Here is a 19,082-nt window from a genome sequence, read left to right on the forward strand (position 1 = left end):
CTTTGTTACATCAATTACCGTGCCTGGACCAACTTTCCTGAAGATTCCTAAATGCTCGTCCAAAGATGATGGTTGGTTCATTCCTTCCTTTTCATCGCAGGTCATACCTATCGGCTCAAATGGTGTCGACAAGCCTATCGACCCCTCTAAATGGTGATGCCACTGGGAAAACACAATCCTACGATCTATTTCTTGCAAGGCACTACCCTTATCTTACCAGACAGATTTATGCCTAAGTAGCCAATGTTTCAAACTCAAACATTAGGCAGGCTCATCAATCACTCTCCAGATCTACAATTTTACACACAACGCCAATGTTCTGCAGCTTCCTATCCCCAATAAGTTTTGTAATTCTATCATTTTTGGTTTTTTCAGGGGACAATTCTGAATTAAATTTCAGATTTCGACGTCGAGTTTTGGAGCAAGCCTCGAATTCCAATGTCACGTAAAGAACAAAGTATTCTCAGGGACTCCAAATAATTTTGGAACCAAATTGCCACTGTGCTTGTGGATAAAAATGATAGTCTCTAATCATTTTCATGTCCTCCAGTGCCATTGGGAATTTTGAGAATGAACTTTACATCACTTCTTGCACTTCCCATGTCTATCAAAGGCTTCACCACACCAACTTGAAGAAAATGACATCACTTGGTCGCACATATTATTAAAGACACTCTGCAATATTACTCACAATGTTACTTTTTGATTGCATATTTGATCATGTATGCATATTTGATCCTTGACAGAGATCGTGTATACACATTCTGTCCTTGGCAACATACTTTCATTAAAGATCCTTTGACAAAAGGTGAACTTCTGATGAGTGCACTGCATTGATTTAGATTACTGTTGAATCATTTCAATGACTGGCTATGGCCATTCCATTTTATCTAGGTTTTGGTGATAATGTACTATTATTGATCTTCCAAAATGTTTGTGTTCTCTTGTAGATTTTGTTCTATTTGCAGTCCTGCTCTGATATTGGTATATACTTTTCAAATGACAACCATCTCTCTAATATAGGATGAAGTATGGATAGACATGTCCCTTCACGGGACATATCTATTCATTAGTATTTAATTAATATAATGACAAATATTTATCTCATATATTTAATAAATAAAAATATATATCAAATCTCATAGTTATATATATAGGATATATATTTGCACTATAGTATATCCAACTAAAGCTACTAGACATTAACAAAGTTTTTGAACCAGAATATAATCAATGCAATAATCTGAACCTTTAACAAGAAAAAACAAGAAAAACAGACAGATTTACCCAGGGAAAACCCTCCTACTTGAGGGAAAAACCCAACCACACCTAAAAGATAGATCCTTTGTTTAGATCTCAAAACAAATAGAAGTATTCTCACTTATTATTGAAGTCTCCAACCAGTCAACCAATAAGCCTAACTTTTCTCTTATCAAAAATGTCTCACAGACTTCTAATAAACCACAATTGATCACAGAAACAACTTAACAATCACACAAATATCATATGCAATAAGACCATACAGTATATAAATAACTCAATACTTAAACTAATAATGCAATGAACTGCATAACTCCAAATCATTGTAATGATATGATAACAAAAGATAACACAAGGCTCATGTATTCTCGGAAGACACAAAACCAGTCACACTAACACTGCAACCCCAAAACCAGAACAACCCGAGCATATGATATTATTTGCGTACAACAGAATCTTTGCTACAAAAACGAAGAGACTTGTTGAATAACAATTGACAACAGGAAGAAGAATATGCGACAACTTAATAAATGAATTGACAGCTCCATTAAGTGAACTGATAATCTCAATATGAGAACCGACTACACTCCCATAGCATTTAGGATGGTTATAACATAAACCAACATCCTTCATAATCATGAATTGTCAAAGCCCAGCACATGATAAATTGACTTTGCCAAGTCATATTACCTATGGTGCTATGTAGTGTAAAGTTTCTGCAAATTTTGGTATTTAATCAGACTTGGATAATACCTTCTTTATGCTTGCTATAACTAACCTTCAATGTTCAGTCTTGATGAATTGAGAGATATAGTTCTGAAAATGTTTTTCACTTCTGCAAGTCGTCTTAAGGCAGTATTGATTTAAGGAGCATACTTATGTTTCTTGTGTGTCCTTAGACTTCAATCATACCCCTATTAAATATAGAGATCAAGTTCCAAAGTCTACTTTGTCTACTCCCTTGAAGTCGACGACTTTCTATTGAAAGCAAGTTTAATACTAAACTAACAAAAGGTGATTAGTATTAGAACTAAAGTAATACTCAAAGATAGGCGCCAATATCCTTAAGAGGATAATAAAAAGACTTTAGATCAATATATGTATATAGCAAGATCAGATCAGACCGATCTGTTATCAAAACAGCACGTTTAAAAGTTACGGAATTAACACTCCCTCTTAACTTTATAATCATACTGAAAGATATCATATCTAGCAACATCAATAAAGATGAACAAGCAAGGATTGATACTCTATATCTATCAAAATCTTCTTAGCATGTTGTATCATTGAACACATGATACAATGTCATATTACTAAACCTATGATATGACAAATCACTGCTACTAGTGATAACTAAATCCGGAGAATAATTAAATTCTTCATTTATCCAAGTTGTGACTCATAGGTACTAGTATACTTATATCACAACATGATCCTGAACTAAGATCTACCGGAACACAAGATAAACTCTAGAGAATAAAATTCTTCCTTTATCCAAATTGTGACTCATAGGCATAGCAATGTCTACATCACAATGTGATCGTGAACTCATCTAGAGCTTACAGTAGAACTCAATTGTTTAGCACATTATCTAAAAGATCGTCATCTCTCATAATGTCGTTCATACAAGTGTTCATTATCTCAGAGATCGTCACCTCTAGAGTAATGAATACAAATGGTGGAGCCCATAACAGTCAATAGCCTGACAATAAAATTATTTTATTAATGATTTAAAGAATGCAAATAAATTACAATTCAACCATACCAAATCTTTTCTTGAAGTAATCTATCTTCACTACAGAGAGAGTTTTGGTGAGAATACTTGTTGTTTGATCTACAGTGCAAATGTATTCTAATATACAGTATTCCAGTCTACCATATCTCTTACAAAATAGTAAGGAATTTCGATATGCTTGGACCTATCATGGAAAACTGGATTCACCAAAAGCTTGATCGAACTCTGATTATCACAATGAATAATCGTAGGATTCAAGGCTTGATCAAATAATCCCACAAGTAAATTTCTAAGCCAAACTGCTCCCCGAAAGGCCATCACTACTCCAATGTATTTGGCTTCTGTAGAACTTTATGCTTCTGAAGACTGTTTTTTGAATATCCAAGATATCATTACTGATCCTAAACTGAAACAGCATCCTAAAGTACTTTTCTATCCTTAATACTTCCACCCCAATCTGAGTCTATAAATCCATGTAAATCTAAGTCAACTTTCTCATATTTGAGCCCAAGATTAAGAGTGCCTTGTAAGTATCTCATAATGTGTCTGACTGCAACAAGATGAACCTCCTTTGGCTCACACATAAACTGACTTAAGGCATTAACAGCATAGCAAATATTAGGTCTTGTATTTACCAAGTACATAAGGGATCCAATCATCTGTCTGTAAAATGTAGAATCTATGGAAGGTGATTCTTTTGTTGTTTCTTTAAGTTTATGTAGATTAGTCTCCATTGGAGAAGATATAGACTTGCAATTCCACGTTCCAAATCTCTTCAAAATATCCAATGTATACTTCCCTTGATTAAGTATAATGCTGTTAGAATTCTGCCTTACTTCCAGTCCTAGGAAGTAATGAAGGAGTCCCAAGTCTTTCATCTCAAATTCTCTAATTAGATCTTTCTTGCATTGATCTATGAGATGATCATCACCTGTTATTAGTAAATCATCAACATACATTATCAGAATTACCATATCATTTTCATCCTTTTTATAATATAGATTTGGATCGGCTTCATTTTTGGAGAATCCTAAGCTGGTGAGATACTTATCAATTCTTTCATACTAAGCCCTTGGAGCCTGCTTAAGCCCATAGAGAGCTTTCTTGAGCCTGCAAACAAAAACGTTAGGATCATGAGTTTCAAATCCTTCAAGTTGCACCAAATATACCTCTTCTGTAACCATTCCATTTGAGAATGTTGTTTTTACATCCATCTGATGTACTTTCCATCCATTCAATGTTGCAATGGCTAGGACTACTCTTACAGAGGTGTATCTGGCAACAGGATCAAAAGTTTCTTCATAATTAATCCCCTCTTTTTGAGAGAATTGTCTAGCTACAAATATGGCTTTATATTTTTAAATGCTATCGTCTGCAGCATGCTTTAGCTTAAAAATCCACTTGGAAGAAACAACAAATTTTCTTTCAGGTCTTGGAACAATTTTCCAAACATCATTTTTCATAATAGATTGGTATTCTTCTATCATAGCATCTTTCCAAGTTGTATGTTTAATAGCATTTGAAACATTGGTTGGTTCTGATTTAGACAAATCATTCATGTTTGTTGTATAACTAGAAAATCTTTTGGGTCTTTTGCTTTCTCTGATAGTTCCAGAGGTGCAGCAAAGTCTTGTGCGTCCTCTACTATCTTAAAGGCCCAAAGTGGTTTTTTCTTAGAATTTTGAGTTTCTTCAAGATTAAGATTTTGAGTTTCATCTTCAATTTCTTCATTGTTCTCCTTCTAAGACTTAGATTCAATATTTCTTTCAGAACTAGGTAAACGAGAGGGTTCTTCAGAACTCAGGGCATTTTTTAATGCTAAGTCTTCTTCAAAAATTACATCGCTACTAAGTTCAATATTTTTCTGTCCAGTTATGAAAAATTCTATATGATTTAGACGTTTCACTATTCCCTACAAAAATACCTTTCCTCCCAGAGGGTCCTAACTTAGTTATCTTTTCTTTTGGAACATGGATATATACAGGGCACCTAAAAATCCTAAGATGACTTATATTGGGTTTAACCTTAGTAAAGACTTCTTCGAGAGTTCTATATCTAAGGTAGGAGTGAGGGCTTCTGTTTTGAATATAGACAGCAGTACAAGATGCTTCTGCCCAAAGATAATATTCTAGATTTTGATCAAATATCATAGCTCTAGTAGTTTCCATAATTGTTCTATTCTTCCTTTTTGCTACCCCGTTTTGTTGTGGGTTATAAGGAACAGTATGCTCCCTCTTAATTCCTGTTTTTTTACAAAATCTTTTAAACAAATCTGAGGAGTATTCCCCTCCATTATCAATTCTAAGAGTTTTAATTTTATGTCCTAATAAGTTTTCAGTTAAGGTTTTAAATTCTTTGAATCTCTCTACGATTTCTACCGATTCTTTGCATTTTGGGAAGTAAATCCAAGTTTTCCTAGAGAAGTCATCTATGAACAGAATATAGTACCAGAATCCTCCGAGAGAAGGAACAAACATAGGTACACATAAATCCAAGTGGATTAATTCCAAAAAATTAGTTTTCCTAGTGCTATCATGAAATGGACTTTTGGCGTTCTTACCCAGAGCGCACCGTTTGCATATATTGGAGTGGTCTTTATTTAGTTTAGGTAAACCAGTAACCATCTTCTCCATAGTTGATAAGGTTTTGAAATTTATATGTCCTAACCTTCTATGCCATATTTCATTTATGTCCGCAGCTTCAAGAATTAAGGCTTGAATAGGTCGACTAGGCCCTGAATTTAATTCATACAAATACCCTTTTCTCTAATCAATCAATTTTGCTTTCTTAATTGAGGAGTTCTTAGCCCAAGTTACTAATTTACCGTCCATGAATGCAGCATTATGTCCATCATCTTCAAGTGCTGTAACTGAGATTAGATTTTTTGTTTATTCCTGGTACATAGAGTACTCCTTTGAGAAGAAGAGAATTTCCTTATTTTAGTTTCAAGGTGCAATTTCCAATTCCTTTGACCGAATGTGTTGAATTATCACCGATGGTGACTTTGCCACTAACTTTTTCTGATATATGAGTCTAGTGCTTCTTTGTATCATGTAATATGTCTAGATGATCCACTATCAATCACCCATGCTTTATTTGAGACTTCATTTGATAGTGACGAATACAATACACGATTCTCAAGATCATAGTTATCTTCTTCCCTAGTAACATTTGTACAATTCACTTGTTGTTTAGAATTCTCAAGGCAATTAGATCTGTAGTGTCCAAGCTTTTCACATCTAAAGCACTTTATTTTGGATAGATCTTTATTTTGGATAGATCTTTCTTAGATTTGTCATTCTTTTGATTACCCCTTTTCTTCTTGAAATGTTTCTTCTTGCCTTTATAGGAGTTTGTATTAATAACATGAAGTTCTTCATCTTCCATTTTCAAATTCCCTCCTTTCTTTAGTTTTTTGGATTCTTACTGAAGAGAATTTCCCTTGAGTCTATTGAAGTCAGGAAGTTTATCTCTGGCACTTACTCCTTGTACGAAAGTTTCCCATGAATCTGGCAATCCATCTATAGCCATCAGTGTCAGTTCTTTGTCACTAATGATGGTTCCTATACTTGCAAGTTCATCTCTTAGATTGGCAACCCTTAGAAATAAAGAATTCATCGATTCTCCTTTATTTGTATGTGATTTAGTGCGAGAACTCTAGTTGCATTGTTAACCTCATATAGTAGTGCATTTATCATAGCAAATGTTGTTTGATGTTTTGTTAGCATAGGTACGATATCATTTTTCACTCCATCTAATATGATTTGAATGGCTTTCCTATTTCTTTTAATCTAGAAGGATTTATGAAGTTCAATTGTAGGTTGTCTAGATGCTGATTCAACAAATTGTTTTACATCATTTTCTTCAAGAATCATCATGATTCTGAATTTCTAGGCATCAAAGTGTTCTTTCCCATCAAACTTGTCCTCAGATCTAATTGTGTATGCTATTGAAGATAGGAGAATGATGCTAGATATATATAAGGTTTGATTACTTAATTTGCAGAGCCTAGGTTCGACTACCAGAGCTCTGATACCATGTAAAGTTTCTACAAATTTTGGTATTTGATCAAACTTAGATAATACCTTCTTTATACTTGCTATAAATAACCTTCAATGTTCAGTCTTGAATGAATTGAGAGATATAGTTCTGAAAATGTTTTTCACTTCTACAAGTCGTCTTAAGGCAATATTGATTTAAGGAGCAGACTTATGTTTCTTGTGTGTCCTTAGACTTCATTCATACACTTATGTTTCTTGTGTCCTTAGACTTCAATCATACACTTATTAAATATAGAGATCAAGGGGCATGTCCTTACAGAGGACATGTCCCTTCCAAAGTCTACTTTGTCTAGTCCCTTAAAGAAGGCGACTTTCTATGCAAAGCAAGTTTAATACTAAACTAACAAAAGGTGATTAGTATTAGAACTAAACTTATACTCAAAGATAGGCGTCAATAACCTTAAGAGAATAATACAAAGACTTTAGATCAATATATGTATATAGCAAGATCAGATCAGACCGATCTGTTATCAGAACAACATGATTAAAAGTTACGAAATTAGCATGTAGTAACGACAATGATAAGGAGAACAACAATAACAAGTACTAATGATTTCACTTGCAGCTACTAAAATCATTAACTCAACCTCTTTGCAAGAGAAAGATCATTCATATGTCATGGAGACTCTTAACCTGACAAGCACATTGGAGCGGCAACCAAAAAGTGTCAATAACAAACATCTCATCACAGATATAACATAATATTGTCATCTCAACATGACATTCACCATGGCCAAACCCAGAGCATAAAAGAACAGAAAACTAAGTAATGGATTCTCTCACATGACATCCATCATGGCTACCCCCAAAGGGTGGATCCACCATAGTTACTCTCAGATAGTGGAACGAGAGCTTTCACATCAAACTTTTTTTGCAAAGAAGAATGCATTAACAAGGGATTGCACCTCGAACTTCTCTCTCATGGAGAAGAACTCAGTAACAAGGGATTCCTATAAGTTTCTTCAAGGCATTCTTCTCTAATAATTTGAATGCCTTGTTCATACTTGCATATTTAGGATTATAACCACCAATAACATTTGCAAACATGATCTCTAAACTGTTTGACATTTTGTAAAGAAATTCAAGTGCTGTATGATTCCACATATTGGACGTTGGCTTTATCAAACGTTTCTAGTTCATGGACTCATCAACCATTTTTATAGGTATAATGTCAATAATCAGACAAACTAGTATTTACGGATGACTTGCTTGTATTTTGCTTGTATGGATGACCTGCTTATATTAATGGGTCCACTAATAAGCATCACCTTGGGAAAGCATCCAGTCCAAGAAGGCATCTAAATTGTAAATATGGGGGATGTCAATGTGATCTTGGGGGTGTTGTCCCTAGGACGTTTCTACCTAGACTTCCCAACAAAAATGTTTATTGGCTTTCAACATAACAAACAAGAGGCCCTAAAGGGACTATCCAATGGATCCTGAGGGTGGTTGTGTCCAAAAGGAATGGTTACACTGCCCTGGGAGACGAGGAGATGGGGGGACAAGTTTTCGAGACAAGGGGACAGAGGGGCTTTGATTTGGGGATGGCGGGGTAGGGGGGTGGTGGCGGAAGAAGCAGGGGTATATATACTATACATATGATACTTAAAATGCTAGTTATGAAAAGATGTACTACAATTATACAATATAAGATACAAAGATGTAAAAAACTTAAACATTGAACATTGCATTGAAGTTTTCAATTGGAACATCATGATTCATGATCAAATGACAAACAAAAAATGAACATTGAACATTGAACATCAGCAAATAATAAATATTAGTCTAGACTCTATATATCAGCCTTCAGATCAATAGTATGAGTATCTAGATTCTACTATCTAGTAGTAATCAATGATCATATGAGTCGTGACATAAAGATGATTACAATAAGTATCATGTGCCATGAATCATGATATCAAAATAACTATATAATGCAAACAAAAACTACAAGTCTCCAAGAGTCCAAATCAAAATGTCAAATCAATGGAGACTCCTTGGCGTCCCCCCACACTCGGAGACGTCTCCCCCATCTCGAAGACCTCTAGCTCTCTCGGAGATGTCTCACCGTCTCTGACGGCGGTGGCGCTCTAAGTGGCGCCGCCCGAAACGCCGAGACGTCGTCACCCCGTCCCAAGGACGTCCCCGTCTCCAAGACAGCCTAGTTTTGGGGGGGGGGGACGCGTTCCTGTGTTACACTAAAAAGGATTGAAAGAACCTTTAAGCACAGATAGGTGGAATGTACTACTCAATACATGATTCCTTACAAAGCCATACACATTGAAGTCAAACCATCTTAAAGAAACACAAAAGGAAATTTGTCCACATTGCATCTTCCTCCCAAGAGAGGTTTTGAACATACCATAGAACTTGAAGAAGGGGCTGATCCCATAATGTGTACAACTCATGGGTACCCTCAAAAATTTAAAGAAGAAAGAGAAAAAACCATAAAGGAGCTTCCTGAAATGGGCCACATACAACCTAGTTCAAGTCCTCTTGCCTCCTCAATGCTATTAGTAAAGAACAAAGATTGTATTAGGAGGATGTGCATAGATTATAGGCCTCGAATAAAAAGAATATTAAAAACTGTTATCCTATTCCTAGAGTATGAACCAATTGATGAACTTCGTGAAGCAGAAAACTTTTCTAAGATTGACTTATGATCCGTTTACCACATAATTAGAATGAGAGAAGAAGACATCCATAAGATCACCTTTCAATGTCATTATGGGCACTTGCATTTTTAGTGCTACCCTGAATCAGATTAACCAACACTGCCACATCTTTAAATCAAGCATGAATAACCTATTTACGAAACGTCCAAGGAAGTTCCTATTAGTGTTCTTGGATGACGTTTTGATTTACAGAAAAAACATGGGAAGAGCACTGCAAGCATATTAATGATGTCTTAGGAATTCTTGAACAAGAATTAGTATACACTAAAGCCTCAAAATGTGAATTTGGGTCAGAAGAGATATTAGATCAGAGACTGGACAAAACCAAGAACCCTAGCCCATCTAAGGGGATGTTTGGGTTTATGCAGCTATTACTGAAGGTAGATTATATATTCTACCAATTTAATATTTGTGCAAAATTGTGTGAGTGAGCTGGTTCAGCAATTTCATTCATTTAATGATAATGGCACCAAACTGAGATCTTTGGCTGTTTGTATTACAGTGACCTTTTATTGTTTTTATGGTGGTAAGTTCATTTATCAAATAGACTTCTGTTTCCAGGAATTTCAATGAACCAGAGCTGCTCAATTAGATTGTAGTTTGGAGATTGAGATTTCTGTCTCAAAAAAACCTTATTTCCATAAAACTCCTGTTTCTGGGATGTCAGACCCCAATCAGATTCATTTCAGTGGATATCAGAGCTCATCAGTTAGGTTTTGGTTTTGCAATTCACATCTCTGTTGTGAGCAATTCAAATCTGTACATTTCAGAGGACATCCTCTCAGGACTAACCTAGACAGAGTGACTGAGTGGCCATTCTTAGATCTATGAGAGTTCTTTAGGTTCTTCTATTTATCAGGTCTAGTCTACTCAAAGCAATCAAACGCATGGTGATAGAGACCCACTTTCAGAGCTGAAATCTCTGTGCGATGGAGAAGATGTCACCCTATAGAGGGCTAAAAAACATCTGAACCTATCTTAAAAATTTAGAACACTGCTCTTAGCACCCCTCTTACCTCTCCCGTCCCTGCACCCACCCCTGCCCCGCCCCACCAAGATGGATTGGATGAAAAAAGTTGGTCCTGGTGATCCTCTCAATCAATGATATTTTAAGGTCGCACTCACATGGAGACTGGGAAATGCTGTGAAATATATCTGATCAGAAACCATTCTATTGCAGAAAGTTTTAATTTAGATTTTAGAAGCTACAAAGCAGGAAAATATCTCCAGAATATGTACTTAATGGAGGCATTTCTTTCGAATGGTAAAAAGATTCATGCTGATTCAGAAATCTGGTATCGTGATAGAAAATGTGTTCCAATAAATGATCAACATTTTCATAAGAGAACACATAAAAAGCTCAAAAAATAAATACTTACGTAACTGCTGCAGGTGATTCTGCTTTGGAATTGGAAGGTTCATTAGCAACTACAGCTTCCACGTCTGTTTTGGATGCTACTACAGATGTAAATGTGCCAGTAGATATAGATGCTGAGATATTAGTTGATGTCACAGCAGATGTGGTTTCTGCAGATGTTGATGCAACCAACAGAGGGGCAGACACAAGACCAGGTAAATTAGCACTTACAGCTACAGATGGAGCAGCTGTGTAAAAATTGGCAACTGGTGCAAGCATTCCTGCTGACAAGACTCCAAAAGAAGAAGGTAAACTTGAGCATGTCGGTGGCATAGCTGCCACCATTGCAGACCCTGGGATTGCATTTGTGATATTGGAGTTTCCATTAGATATATTTGAACACTTTCTCAAAGAGGAACCTGTAACATCTCTAGATGTTGGAGAAGTAACTCCAGAGATAGACATTGCTGCTTGAACTGCCTGCCTCCGAGCTGCCTGATAAAGACAAAATGAAGTGTGTTCATAATTACTGCATACAGTGTTGTGCATATAAATCATTCTCCACAAAAACTAATAAAATTCTAACCACAAACTAAAATAGCTTAGGACAAACAAATAAGACAAACCTCCATTTCCTCTGGCATGGTCCACTTTGACAGTTTTGTAACCTTGTTGAAATAATACCTGTAAATTCCAATAAAAATGAACAATAGAATTAAAATTCAACCTAAACAAGAAATATTGTACTTCATTGAATGCACAAATCATCATGGACTTTGTGCAAAGAATATGGTAGCAAAACTTCACCGCTCCAAACTTAATGATGAAAACTAAGAAACTACTCACTTTCGTCCATCTGGCGTTGAAAATTCTTTCCAGTCTGTAGATGCATCTGCCCGCTGTAGCAATAATAGATAACAATGTAGATAAATAATTGTCTGAGTAAATCCATAGCGTGGTTGTTCTTGCTACATATATTAGGAAATAGAAGATATAAAAATAAAAATTACTCAATCATCCAAGAAAATAAGTAGTTATTGATTTGCAATAATAGATAACAATATGGATTAATCGATCTGTCCAAGCGAAGCCATGCCACTGTTTCTCTCACTTCTTTTATAAGCAAAACATCTTATTAAATAAATTCTTTCATTATCCATGATAGCCTTGTAAATTATTTCTTCAAAACTAAATTATTCATCTTCTTGGCTAAATAGCTCTAACTTAATGCTTATTTGTGCTCTCTATCACATTATTGCTTCACTTGATTAACATTGCGATTGTTTCACTTTTTTACAGTCTTGTTACTAATAGCGAAGTGGTAATGTTCTGTGACTATCATCTCTTGTCTTCATGGCATTTTATTTTTCTCTCAAGTAATAGTTCAAAAAACCCTTGGCAACATAAAAACATAAACCTGATATTTATATGTAACTCAGAAGTGCACAAAGAAAATTTCTTATGACATCAATATCTTGGTTATTAGGATTTTGTTTGCTTATTTTGATATCATGAATATCTATCCTAAAATGTGTTTTGTGCTTATCTTTTATGTCTACTTTATATGAGTCAGTACCTTTGACTAGAATTGAACGCCTGATTTGGTAGAAAAGATTTTAAATGTGACTTGATTTCACACCTTGGATCTTCACAAATGCATAATTATTTCCCATTTGAATCACTTTTACAAGAAATGGTTTATCATCTATGGATTGATCAAATTTCTATTTTAATGATATATTCTTTGAAACTTCACACTTCAAAATTACAAAGTGAAAATGTTTTTTTTACTGTTATCCTATTGGAATGCAAACATGTTTATTTTTATGATACAGCAGTCTCTTTTCATTAAACATTCTTTTAAATTTAATATCAGTTTTGAATGTAATGCTGTTAGTAAGATTTTACCATCCACTCACATCATACAACAAGACTAAAGGTCTACTCGAATATCATTCAACTACATTATTGTTAACCCAGCAATAAAATAATCAACTTCATACAGAACTAGCCAAATAATCATTTAGCAGCAAAGCTAACATGCTATACTGCATTCTTCTACTTTAGTCAAACTTTCCAATTAAACAATTAATAAGATAAACTCTCCATCTTATTTGCTCTCTATATCTCTATGCCATGGAAAAGCCTTTAAATTTCAAACACGAGTATTTTTTGTCTCTTTATCAAAACATTTTTTTAATCCATTTTTTACTGGGTGAAATCCTGATCTTTCCAATATTAAATTGCCAGTATTTTCCCCAAAAGATTTTTGCTGCTATGGCATTGACAGTGGCATACAACATCGGCAAAACACTGAGGGGATGTTTAGCTTTTCTGTTTCTCCAGATCTTGGTCTCTACTAAAAAATATCAGTACATAACATATATAAATCATAAGATGAGAAAATGCTGATAATATCTAACCTCAGTTGGAGTCAACAACTCATAAGGCTTCTCCCAGCTTGATTGTCTTGTCCTTTTGTTATAGTAGTATCTACAAAGAAGTCAAAGTTTTCCTTTTAGTTGAAATGCTTAAATTCATTGTATGCTCACTAAAAGAAAAAATAAACAATGTCAAAAACCAAAATTCCTGCAAAAGCAAACATTTCACTGAAAACTCCAAAAGATATATTCTTTATACCTTTTACCCTCAGAGGTTGTATGTTCTTGCCAGTCACTGGGAACTTGCAAATTGGACAATTGAACTTGCACAGCTACACCCTGGAAAATCAAAAACAAATTAGATTGACTTTTAAATGTAAGTAAAAGTCCTGTATCATAAACAATAAAATTGGGAAAACTATAAGAATAAGTGTCTGTCCAATGTAACCAAATCAACAATAGGTTCAATGTTTCAAACAATTTGTTATAGCTCCTGAGACAATGGAAAGACTTCATTTATCAAACAATACTACCATTTGTTTCTAATAAGGGTGTGGGTTCACCACTTAGTGTGTTGATTAAGTGGTGGTGCTGTTGTGCCACCAAGGTTCAAACCATGCTGGTCCATTGCTGTTGTACGCTTCAGTTGAACACTAGTGTAGCTGCCAGACAGACTGATTTGCAGGAAGAGATCAATATGATGGAATCTCAAACGTGGATAAAAACCCTTGGCACTGCTTCAACGGTGCTCTGCCAAATGTTGGGCAGCCAAAGGTATAAACTATTCTAAATTATCATTAAGGATGGCAAACTATTCAACTGGAACAAGTTGGGGCAGAAGTTCAACATTCCCCATACTCGGTGAAGGACATAGTAGTAAGAAAAGCATGTGCTCCTCTGTCCCTTTCCAGAGGCTATAGTTGTGTTGATAATAGAATGGCCTGCTATAAGTGGCTGGATGGAACCTTGCTTCCCAATTCGAAAGCAAAGTATGCTTATAGCATCCACACCGGTAACCATGGCATTCTTCTCCATGTTAACTCTTGCTGAACTACAGACCTAGACCTCATGGGGAGGCAAAATAACTTTTAACCTTTGGGCCAGCCTGGTTGAACCCAAAAGGAAATGCTTTAAATGGAGGCCCCTCTTAAACAGAGTACCAGTCAAAATGCTTAATGAGAAACCAAATATGTACTCCTGTACACTTCCAGAATCTATTTTTCATGTGTTTTTTGGGTGTCTGCTTGCTAGTGAAGTCTGGAGACTTTTTGGCCTTGTTATGAAAAAAAGCTTTGAGATCACCAATATTATTTCTATTACCATTTATTAAGTGTCTGCGGAGACTCATTTTTTATAACATTGTTGTGCAGGTCTCCGTGGTGATGAGGCTGAATGAGAAAAAAATTGGACCTACTACATGATGGGGCGATGAGAGTGCTTAGAGAGGAGATTTCTCTTGGCTATACGTGTACCCAGTTCTCTTCCAAGCATGCAACATTTGAAATTGCATTATAAAATTTCATGTCAAAAATCAATGAAGGATGAAGCATGGAAGCATATGACTGAGAGGCCCTACAGCTACTGTCCCACTAGCTGTCATGCTTGCTGTACCAATTGCTGAAGCCGTGAGCCACCCCTACAGTCAGGGCATTCGTGATGACAAGATTTTCTATTGAATGGAAAGCTTACTAAAATGGACTACCTGGGTTGACAGGAAGTCTAATAAACAAATATAATGATCTAATATTTTGAGATCTTGCTTGTAGTGCCTCTGTTTCTAATGTATAATTTTTTGTATATTTTCTCAGTGATCTACCCAGGGAATAGTAATTTTGCCGTAACTTTGAGCTGGAAGCGTATATGTAATCAATGACATGGCATAGAGTTTGCACTTTGCAGTAACTTACAGTACTTTGATCAGTTGCAAGATTGTAGCCGATTTCCAAATTATATAGATGTATATTATGTTTTATATATGGTAGTAATACATGAGATGTTAATATATAGACAGCCTATTCCTTAACATTTGGATAATTTGGTGTTTTCAAGGAAAGGTGGAGCATATCCACAGAAAGTCGGTGAATCCCAAAACGGTATAGGGACAGGATTCAAATCCTTGAAAGAACCTATTATAGATTGATGTCAAGCACCATATGGCAGGTAGTACGCCAAATCTTCTTAGGGTTGAGTTTCGGGATGCAGTAAGGAATCAAGGCTTAAATATCGTAACTACCAAATATATTATGAATAATTCATTGTCTTCTCAAATGGAATTTATTTGGGTGCATAGTAGTGTTTGTTTTGTTGGAGATTATTACTGTGATAGAGATCTTTATCTTCGGGCGTTAATACCATTATAGTCACATTCAGCTGAAAAGTACATTTATGATGAATTGTAATATTATATATTAAGACATGCATCATACAACATGCATTGAGGCATGGAAATACGAAGAGTTGTATTTGAAAATAAAGTCATATTTTGGGATACTCAATAGACCTTTGGTTGTAATGTGAAAAGTCTCTCTATGTGTTAGATATATCGCATCAAACAAAAGGCATTGTACACTGGAACATTTATTGTCAATAAAGTGATATTTCTTGGTTGTGTGGCTGGGTTTTTCCCTTCAACTTGAAGGGTTTGCCAAGGATAATTTGTGTGTCTCTTGTATCTATCTTGCATCTATTTTGCTCTTCCTGATTATTGTTAGTCTTCATTTCTGGACTAAACTCAACATGGTATCAGAGCCAGGTTTGATTACGGCAATGAAGGAAATCTTTTTTCTTAAATAGTCGATGGAATTTGGATTTGCGTTAAAATTATAACTTCATATGAAATTATATACATTGCCTTTTTTAATGTTTTAAAATTTAAAAGTAATTAAGCTCCTCATTAAGGCTTGAATTCTTCGAGTGTTGGTTTATTATATTTTTAATGAAAAGGTGAGCATTGGGTGTTTGTGTCTTCCTATTGTTCATTTTTGGTAAATGAAGAATGATTATAACTCTGTTGTTATTTACCTCCTTCCCAACGTGACTTGGCGAATAAAGTAAATAAATGCGGTGGATGTTTCATTTTATGTCCACCGTGGACATCCAAGCATTTGGCAGTTAAGTGTCTTTGTTGGTCATTAATACAACAGATGAAATGATACTAGAAAGAGGGCAGGATTCTGTCAATAGTTATATTTTAGTGGTTTATGGCTTTAGAAAACTGAATCCAATTCCTTTTGTCTCATTTTTTTCCTTTCTATAATGGAACATTATGAGCTTATTCAAAGAAAACGGCATCACAAGAAATGGTCTTACATTGGAATGTGTGTGTACAGTTAATTGTCACTGAGGGAGGAAGTTAAAGCAATCGTAACTCACAATTTTCAGCCTAGTTAATTATGTTATTTGATATGATAAATGATATCAATGCAATGACATTCACAACCTATTTATGGGCATAATCAAGATTGGCTGCCGTTAGACGGCTTTCTTGAAAGTTTCATATTCGTCTCACGGAAAAAGAAAAGATATGTGCTCACATAGAGATCGTAGAACCCTCTCAGAAGTTCTCGGCCTTCTGATACCCCTTGATACTGCATTTTTGTTGTCATCTTGTGAAGAGGAAAGTGCATCGGTTACTTTTATACATTGTTGAAAGACGATGATTGATCATCTATATTTAATGACCTGGCAACGTTGGCTATTGGAGTCATCATTTTGGAAGAGTTAGATAGATGCTTCAAAAGATGGGAACAAGAGAGGACAAGGCGTCTCTGCATGATGAGCGCGGCAATACTTTTGGCAACAGTAGCAACTTTCAATTCATGTTTGTCTCGTGACTTTTGGTGGCCTTACTATTGGAGCAATGGTCACCAACAAGCAAGTCCTTAGGAGATACATGTCATCATTCTTTTACTGTTATTATTAATATTCTTTATTTGCTTGAGAAAAAGATTATCAGGTTTTACTCTTATTTAGCGAAGGATCAAAATTATTTATGTTGACAGCGCTAAAGCAAACATCTGATCAGTTTTTTTGTCCTTTCTATACATTATTCTATGAGTATAGGTCATGTTTTTTTATATTACTGGTAATAATGTACGGTTATAGCTTTGATCTCTATATTTCTCTGTATGATTGGAAGTAATGGATAGTTAGATGCAAAAGTCATGCAAACTATGAGAATGGACATGTGAATGTTGATATTCAAAGGGAGACTAGTCAACTTCAGAGAAAGTTGTTTAAGCCTTTGCAAACTTATTAGAATCTGCTATCTTATTGTGGTCATTTTGGTTGTTCGTGTTGGGAGGGAGTGTTTATGGAATCCCTATCATTTTTATTGATATTGATAATATTTTGGTGTTGTAGAATTTGAGACTCCTATAGGAAAAGAGTATTAACTGTGATTTCCTTTCTTGTCAAATTTTGAGACTTGTTGAAAAAGAGTTTCAACTATGATTTTATGAGTTATTATTCATGTGAAATTAATGAGTTGTAAGGAAAACTTGATAACTCTTTAACTTATGAGAGGTTCATAGTGAGCATGATGTAGAGAGTCTGTGATTTCATCACGTTGGGAGATTTCGTAATGGGAGTTGGAAGCCATGTTAAGAGAGTCCATGATTGTATCACGTTGAGAGAATCCGTGATAAAATGTTGGTTGTGAACCTTACTAACTTGTCATGTTGAGAGATATCATGACAGCATCACGTTGAGTGAGTCCATGATGAATAATGATTGTGATGTTTGCCGGTTTGTCATGTTGAGAGATCCATGACAACATCACGTTGGGCGAGTCTATGATGAAAATTGATTGTGATTTTTTTTTTTCATGTTGAGTGATTCCATGATTATTATTATGAATAAATATTTCCATCTATCATGTTAAATGATTCCATGATTATCAGTAATTGTTACAAGTCTATCATGTTGAGTGATTCTATGATTAAAGCTGGTTGAGAGAGTCTATGATGAAAACTGATTGTGTTTCCTACAGGGTTTTCATGTTAAGTGATTCCATGAATTTTATTGGATCTATGAGATCAGATTTTTTCATTAACATTTTGGTTGCAATCTTGTGTGATTGTTCAACTAAAGATCTCTCTCGCTAAGAGGGAGTGTTGGAGATTATAGCTGCAATAGAGATCTTTATCTCTGGGCGTTAATACCTTTATTTTCACCTTCTGCTGAAAAGGACATTTATGATAAATTGTAATATAAAATATTAGGACGTGTGTCATACAACATGTGTTGAAGCATGGAAATACGAAGAGTTGTATCTAAAAATAAAGAGTCATATTTTGAGTAACTCAGGAGACCTTCCGTTGTAATGTGAAGAGTCTCTCTATGTATTATACATATCACATCAAACAAAAGGCATTGTACACTAGAACATTTTATTATCAATAAAGTGATATTTTGGTTGTGTGGTTGGGTTTTCCCCTTCAACTTGAGGGTTTTCCCAAGATAATTTGTGTCTCTTTTATCTATCTTGCATCTATTTTGTTCTTCTGATTGTCGTTTATCTTCATTTTTGGGCTAAACACATTCAACATTGGAAATTTACAGCCTCCTAGTTGAGGACATTACATCTACTTATGTTTGTGATATAAAAGATAT

General features: G+C 35.1%; 1 protein-coding gene across 13 annotated transcripts in view; it reads right to left on the reverse strand.

Annotated features, from left to right (window-relative positions):
- LOC149539149 (pre-mRNA-processing protein 40A-like) overlaps positions 1–19,082 on the reverse strand; it is a 249,680-nt gene that overhangs the window by 164,985 nt on the left and 65,613 nt on the right. For all 13 annotated transcript variants that reach the window (XM_089800486.1, XM_089800477.1, XM_089800476.1 and 10 more), the window contains exons 6-10: positions 13,729–13,808; positions 13,512–13,581; positions 11,935–11,987; positions 11,715–11,772; positions 11,111–11,583 (exon numbers count right to left, since the gene is read on the reverse strand). In XM_089800486.1, the coding sequence (XP_089656612.1) occupies positions 11,111–11,583; positions 11,715–11,772; positions 11,935–11,987; positions 13,512–13,581; positions 13,729–13,808 (734 nt within the window). The remainder of the gene's footprint in view (positions 1–11,110; positions 11,584–11,714; positions 11,773–11,934; positions 11,988–13,511; positions 13,582–13,728; positions 13,809–19,082) is intronic.

Source organism: Cupressus sempervirens, chromosome 9 (genome assembly GCF_028749045.1).
Source record: "Cupressus sempervirens isolate cs-2001-9-10 chromosome 9, ASM2874904v1, whole genome shotgun sequence".
NCBI classification, from domain to species: Eukaryota; Viridiplantae; Streptophyta; class Pinopsida; order Cupressales; family Cupressaceae; genus Cupressus; species Cupressus sempervirens.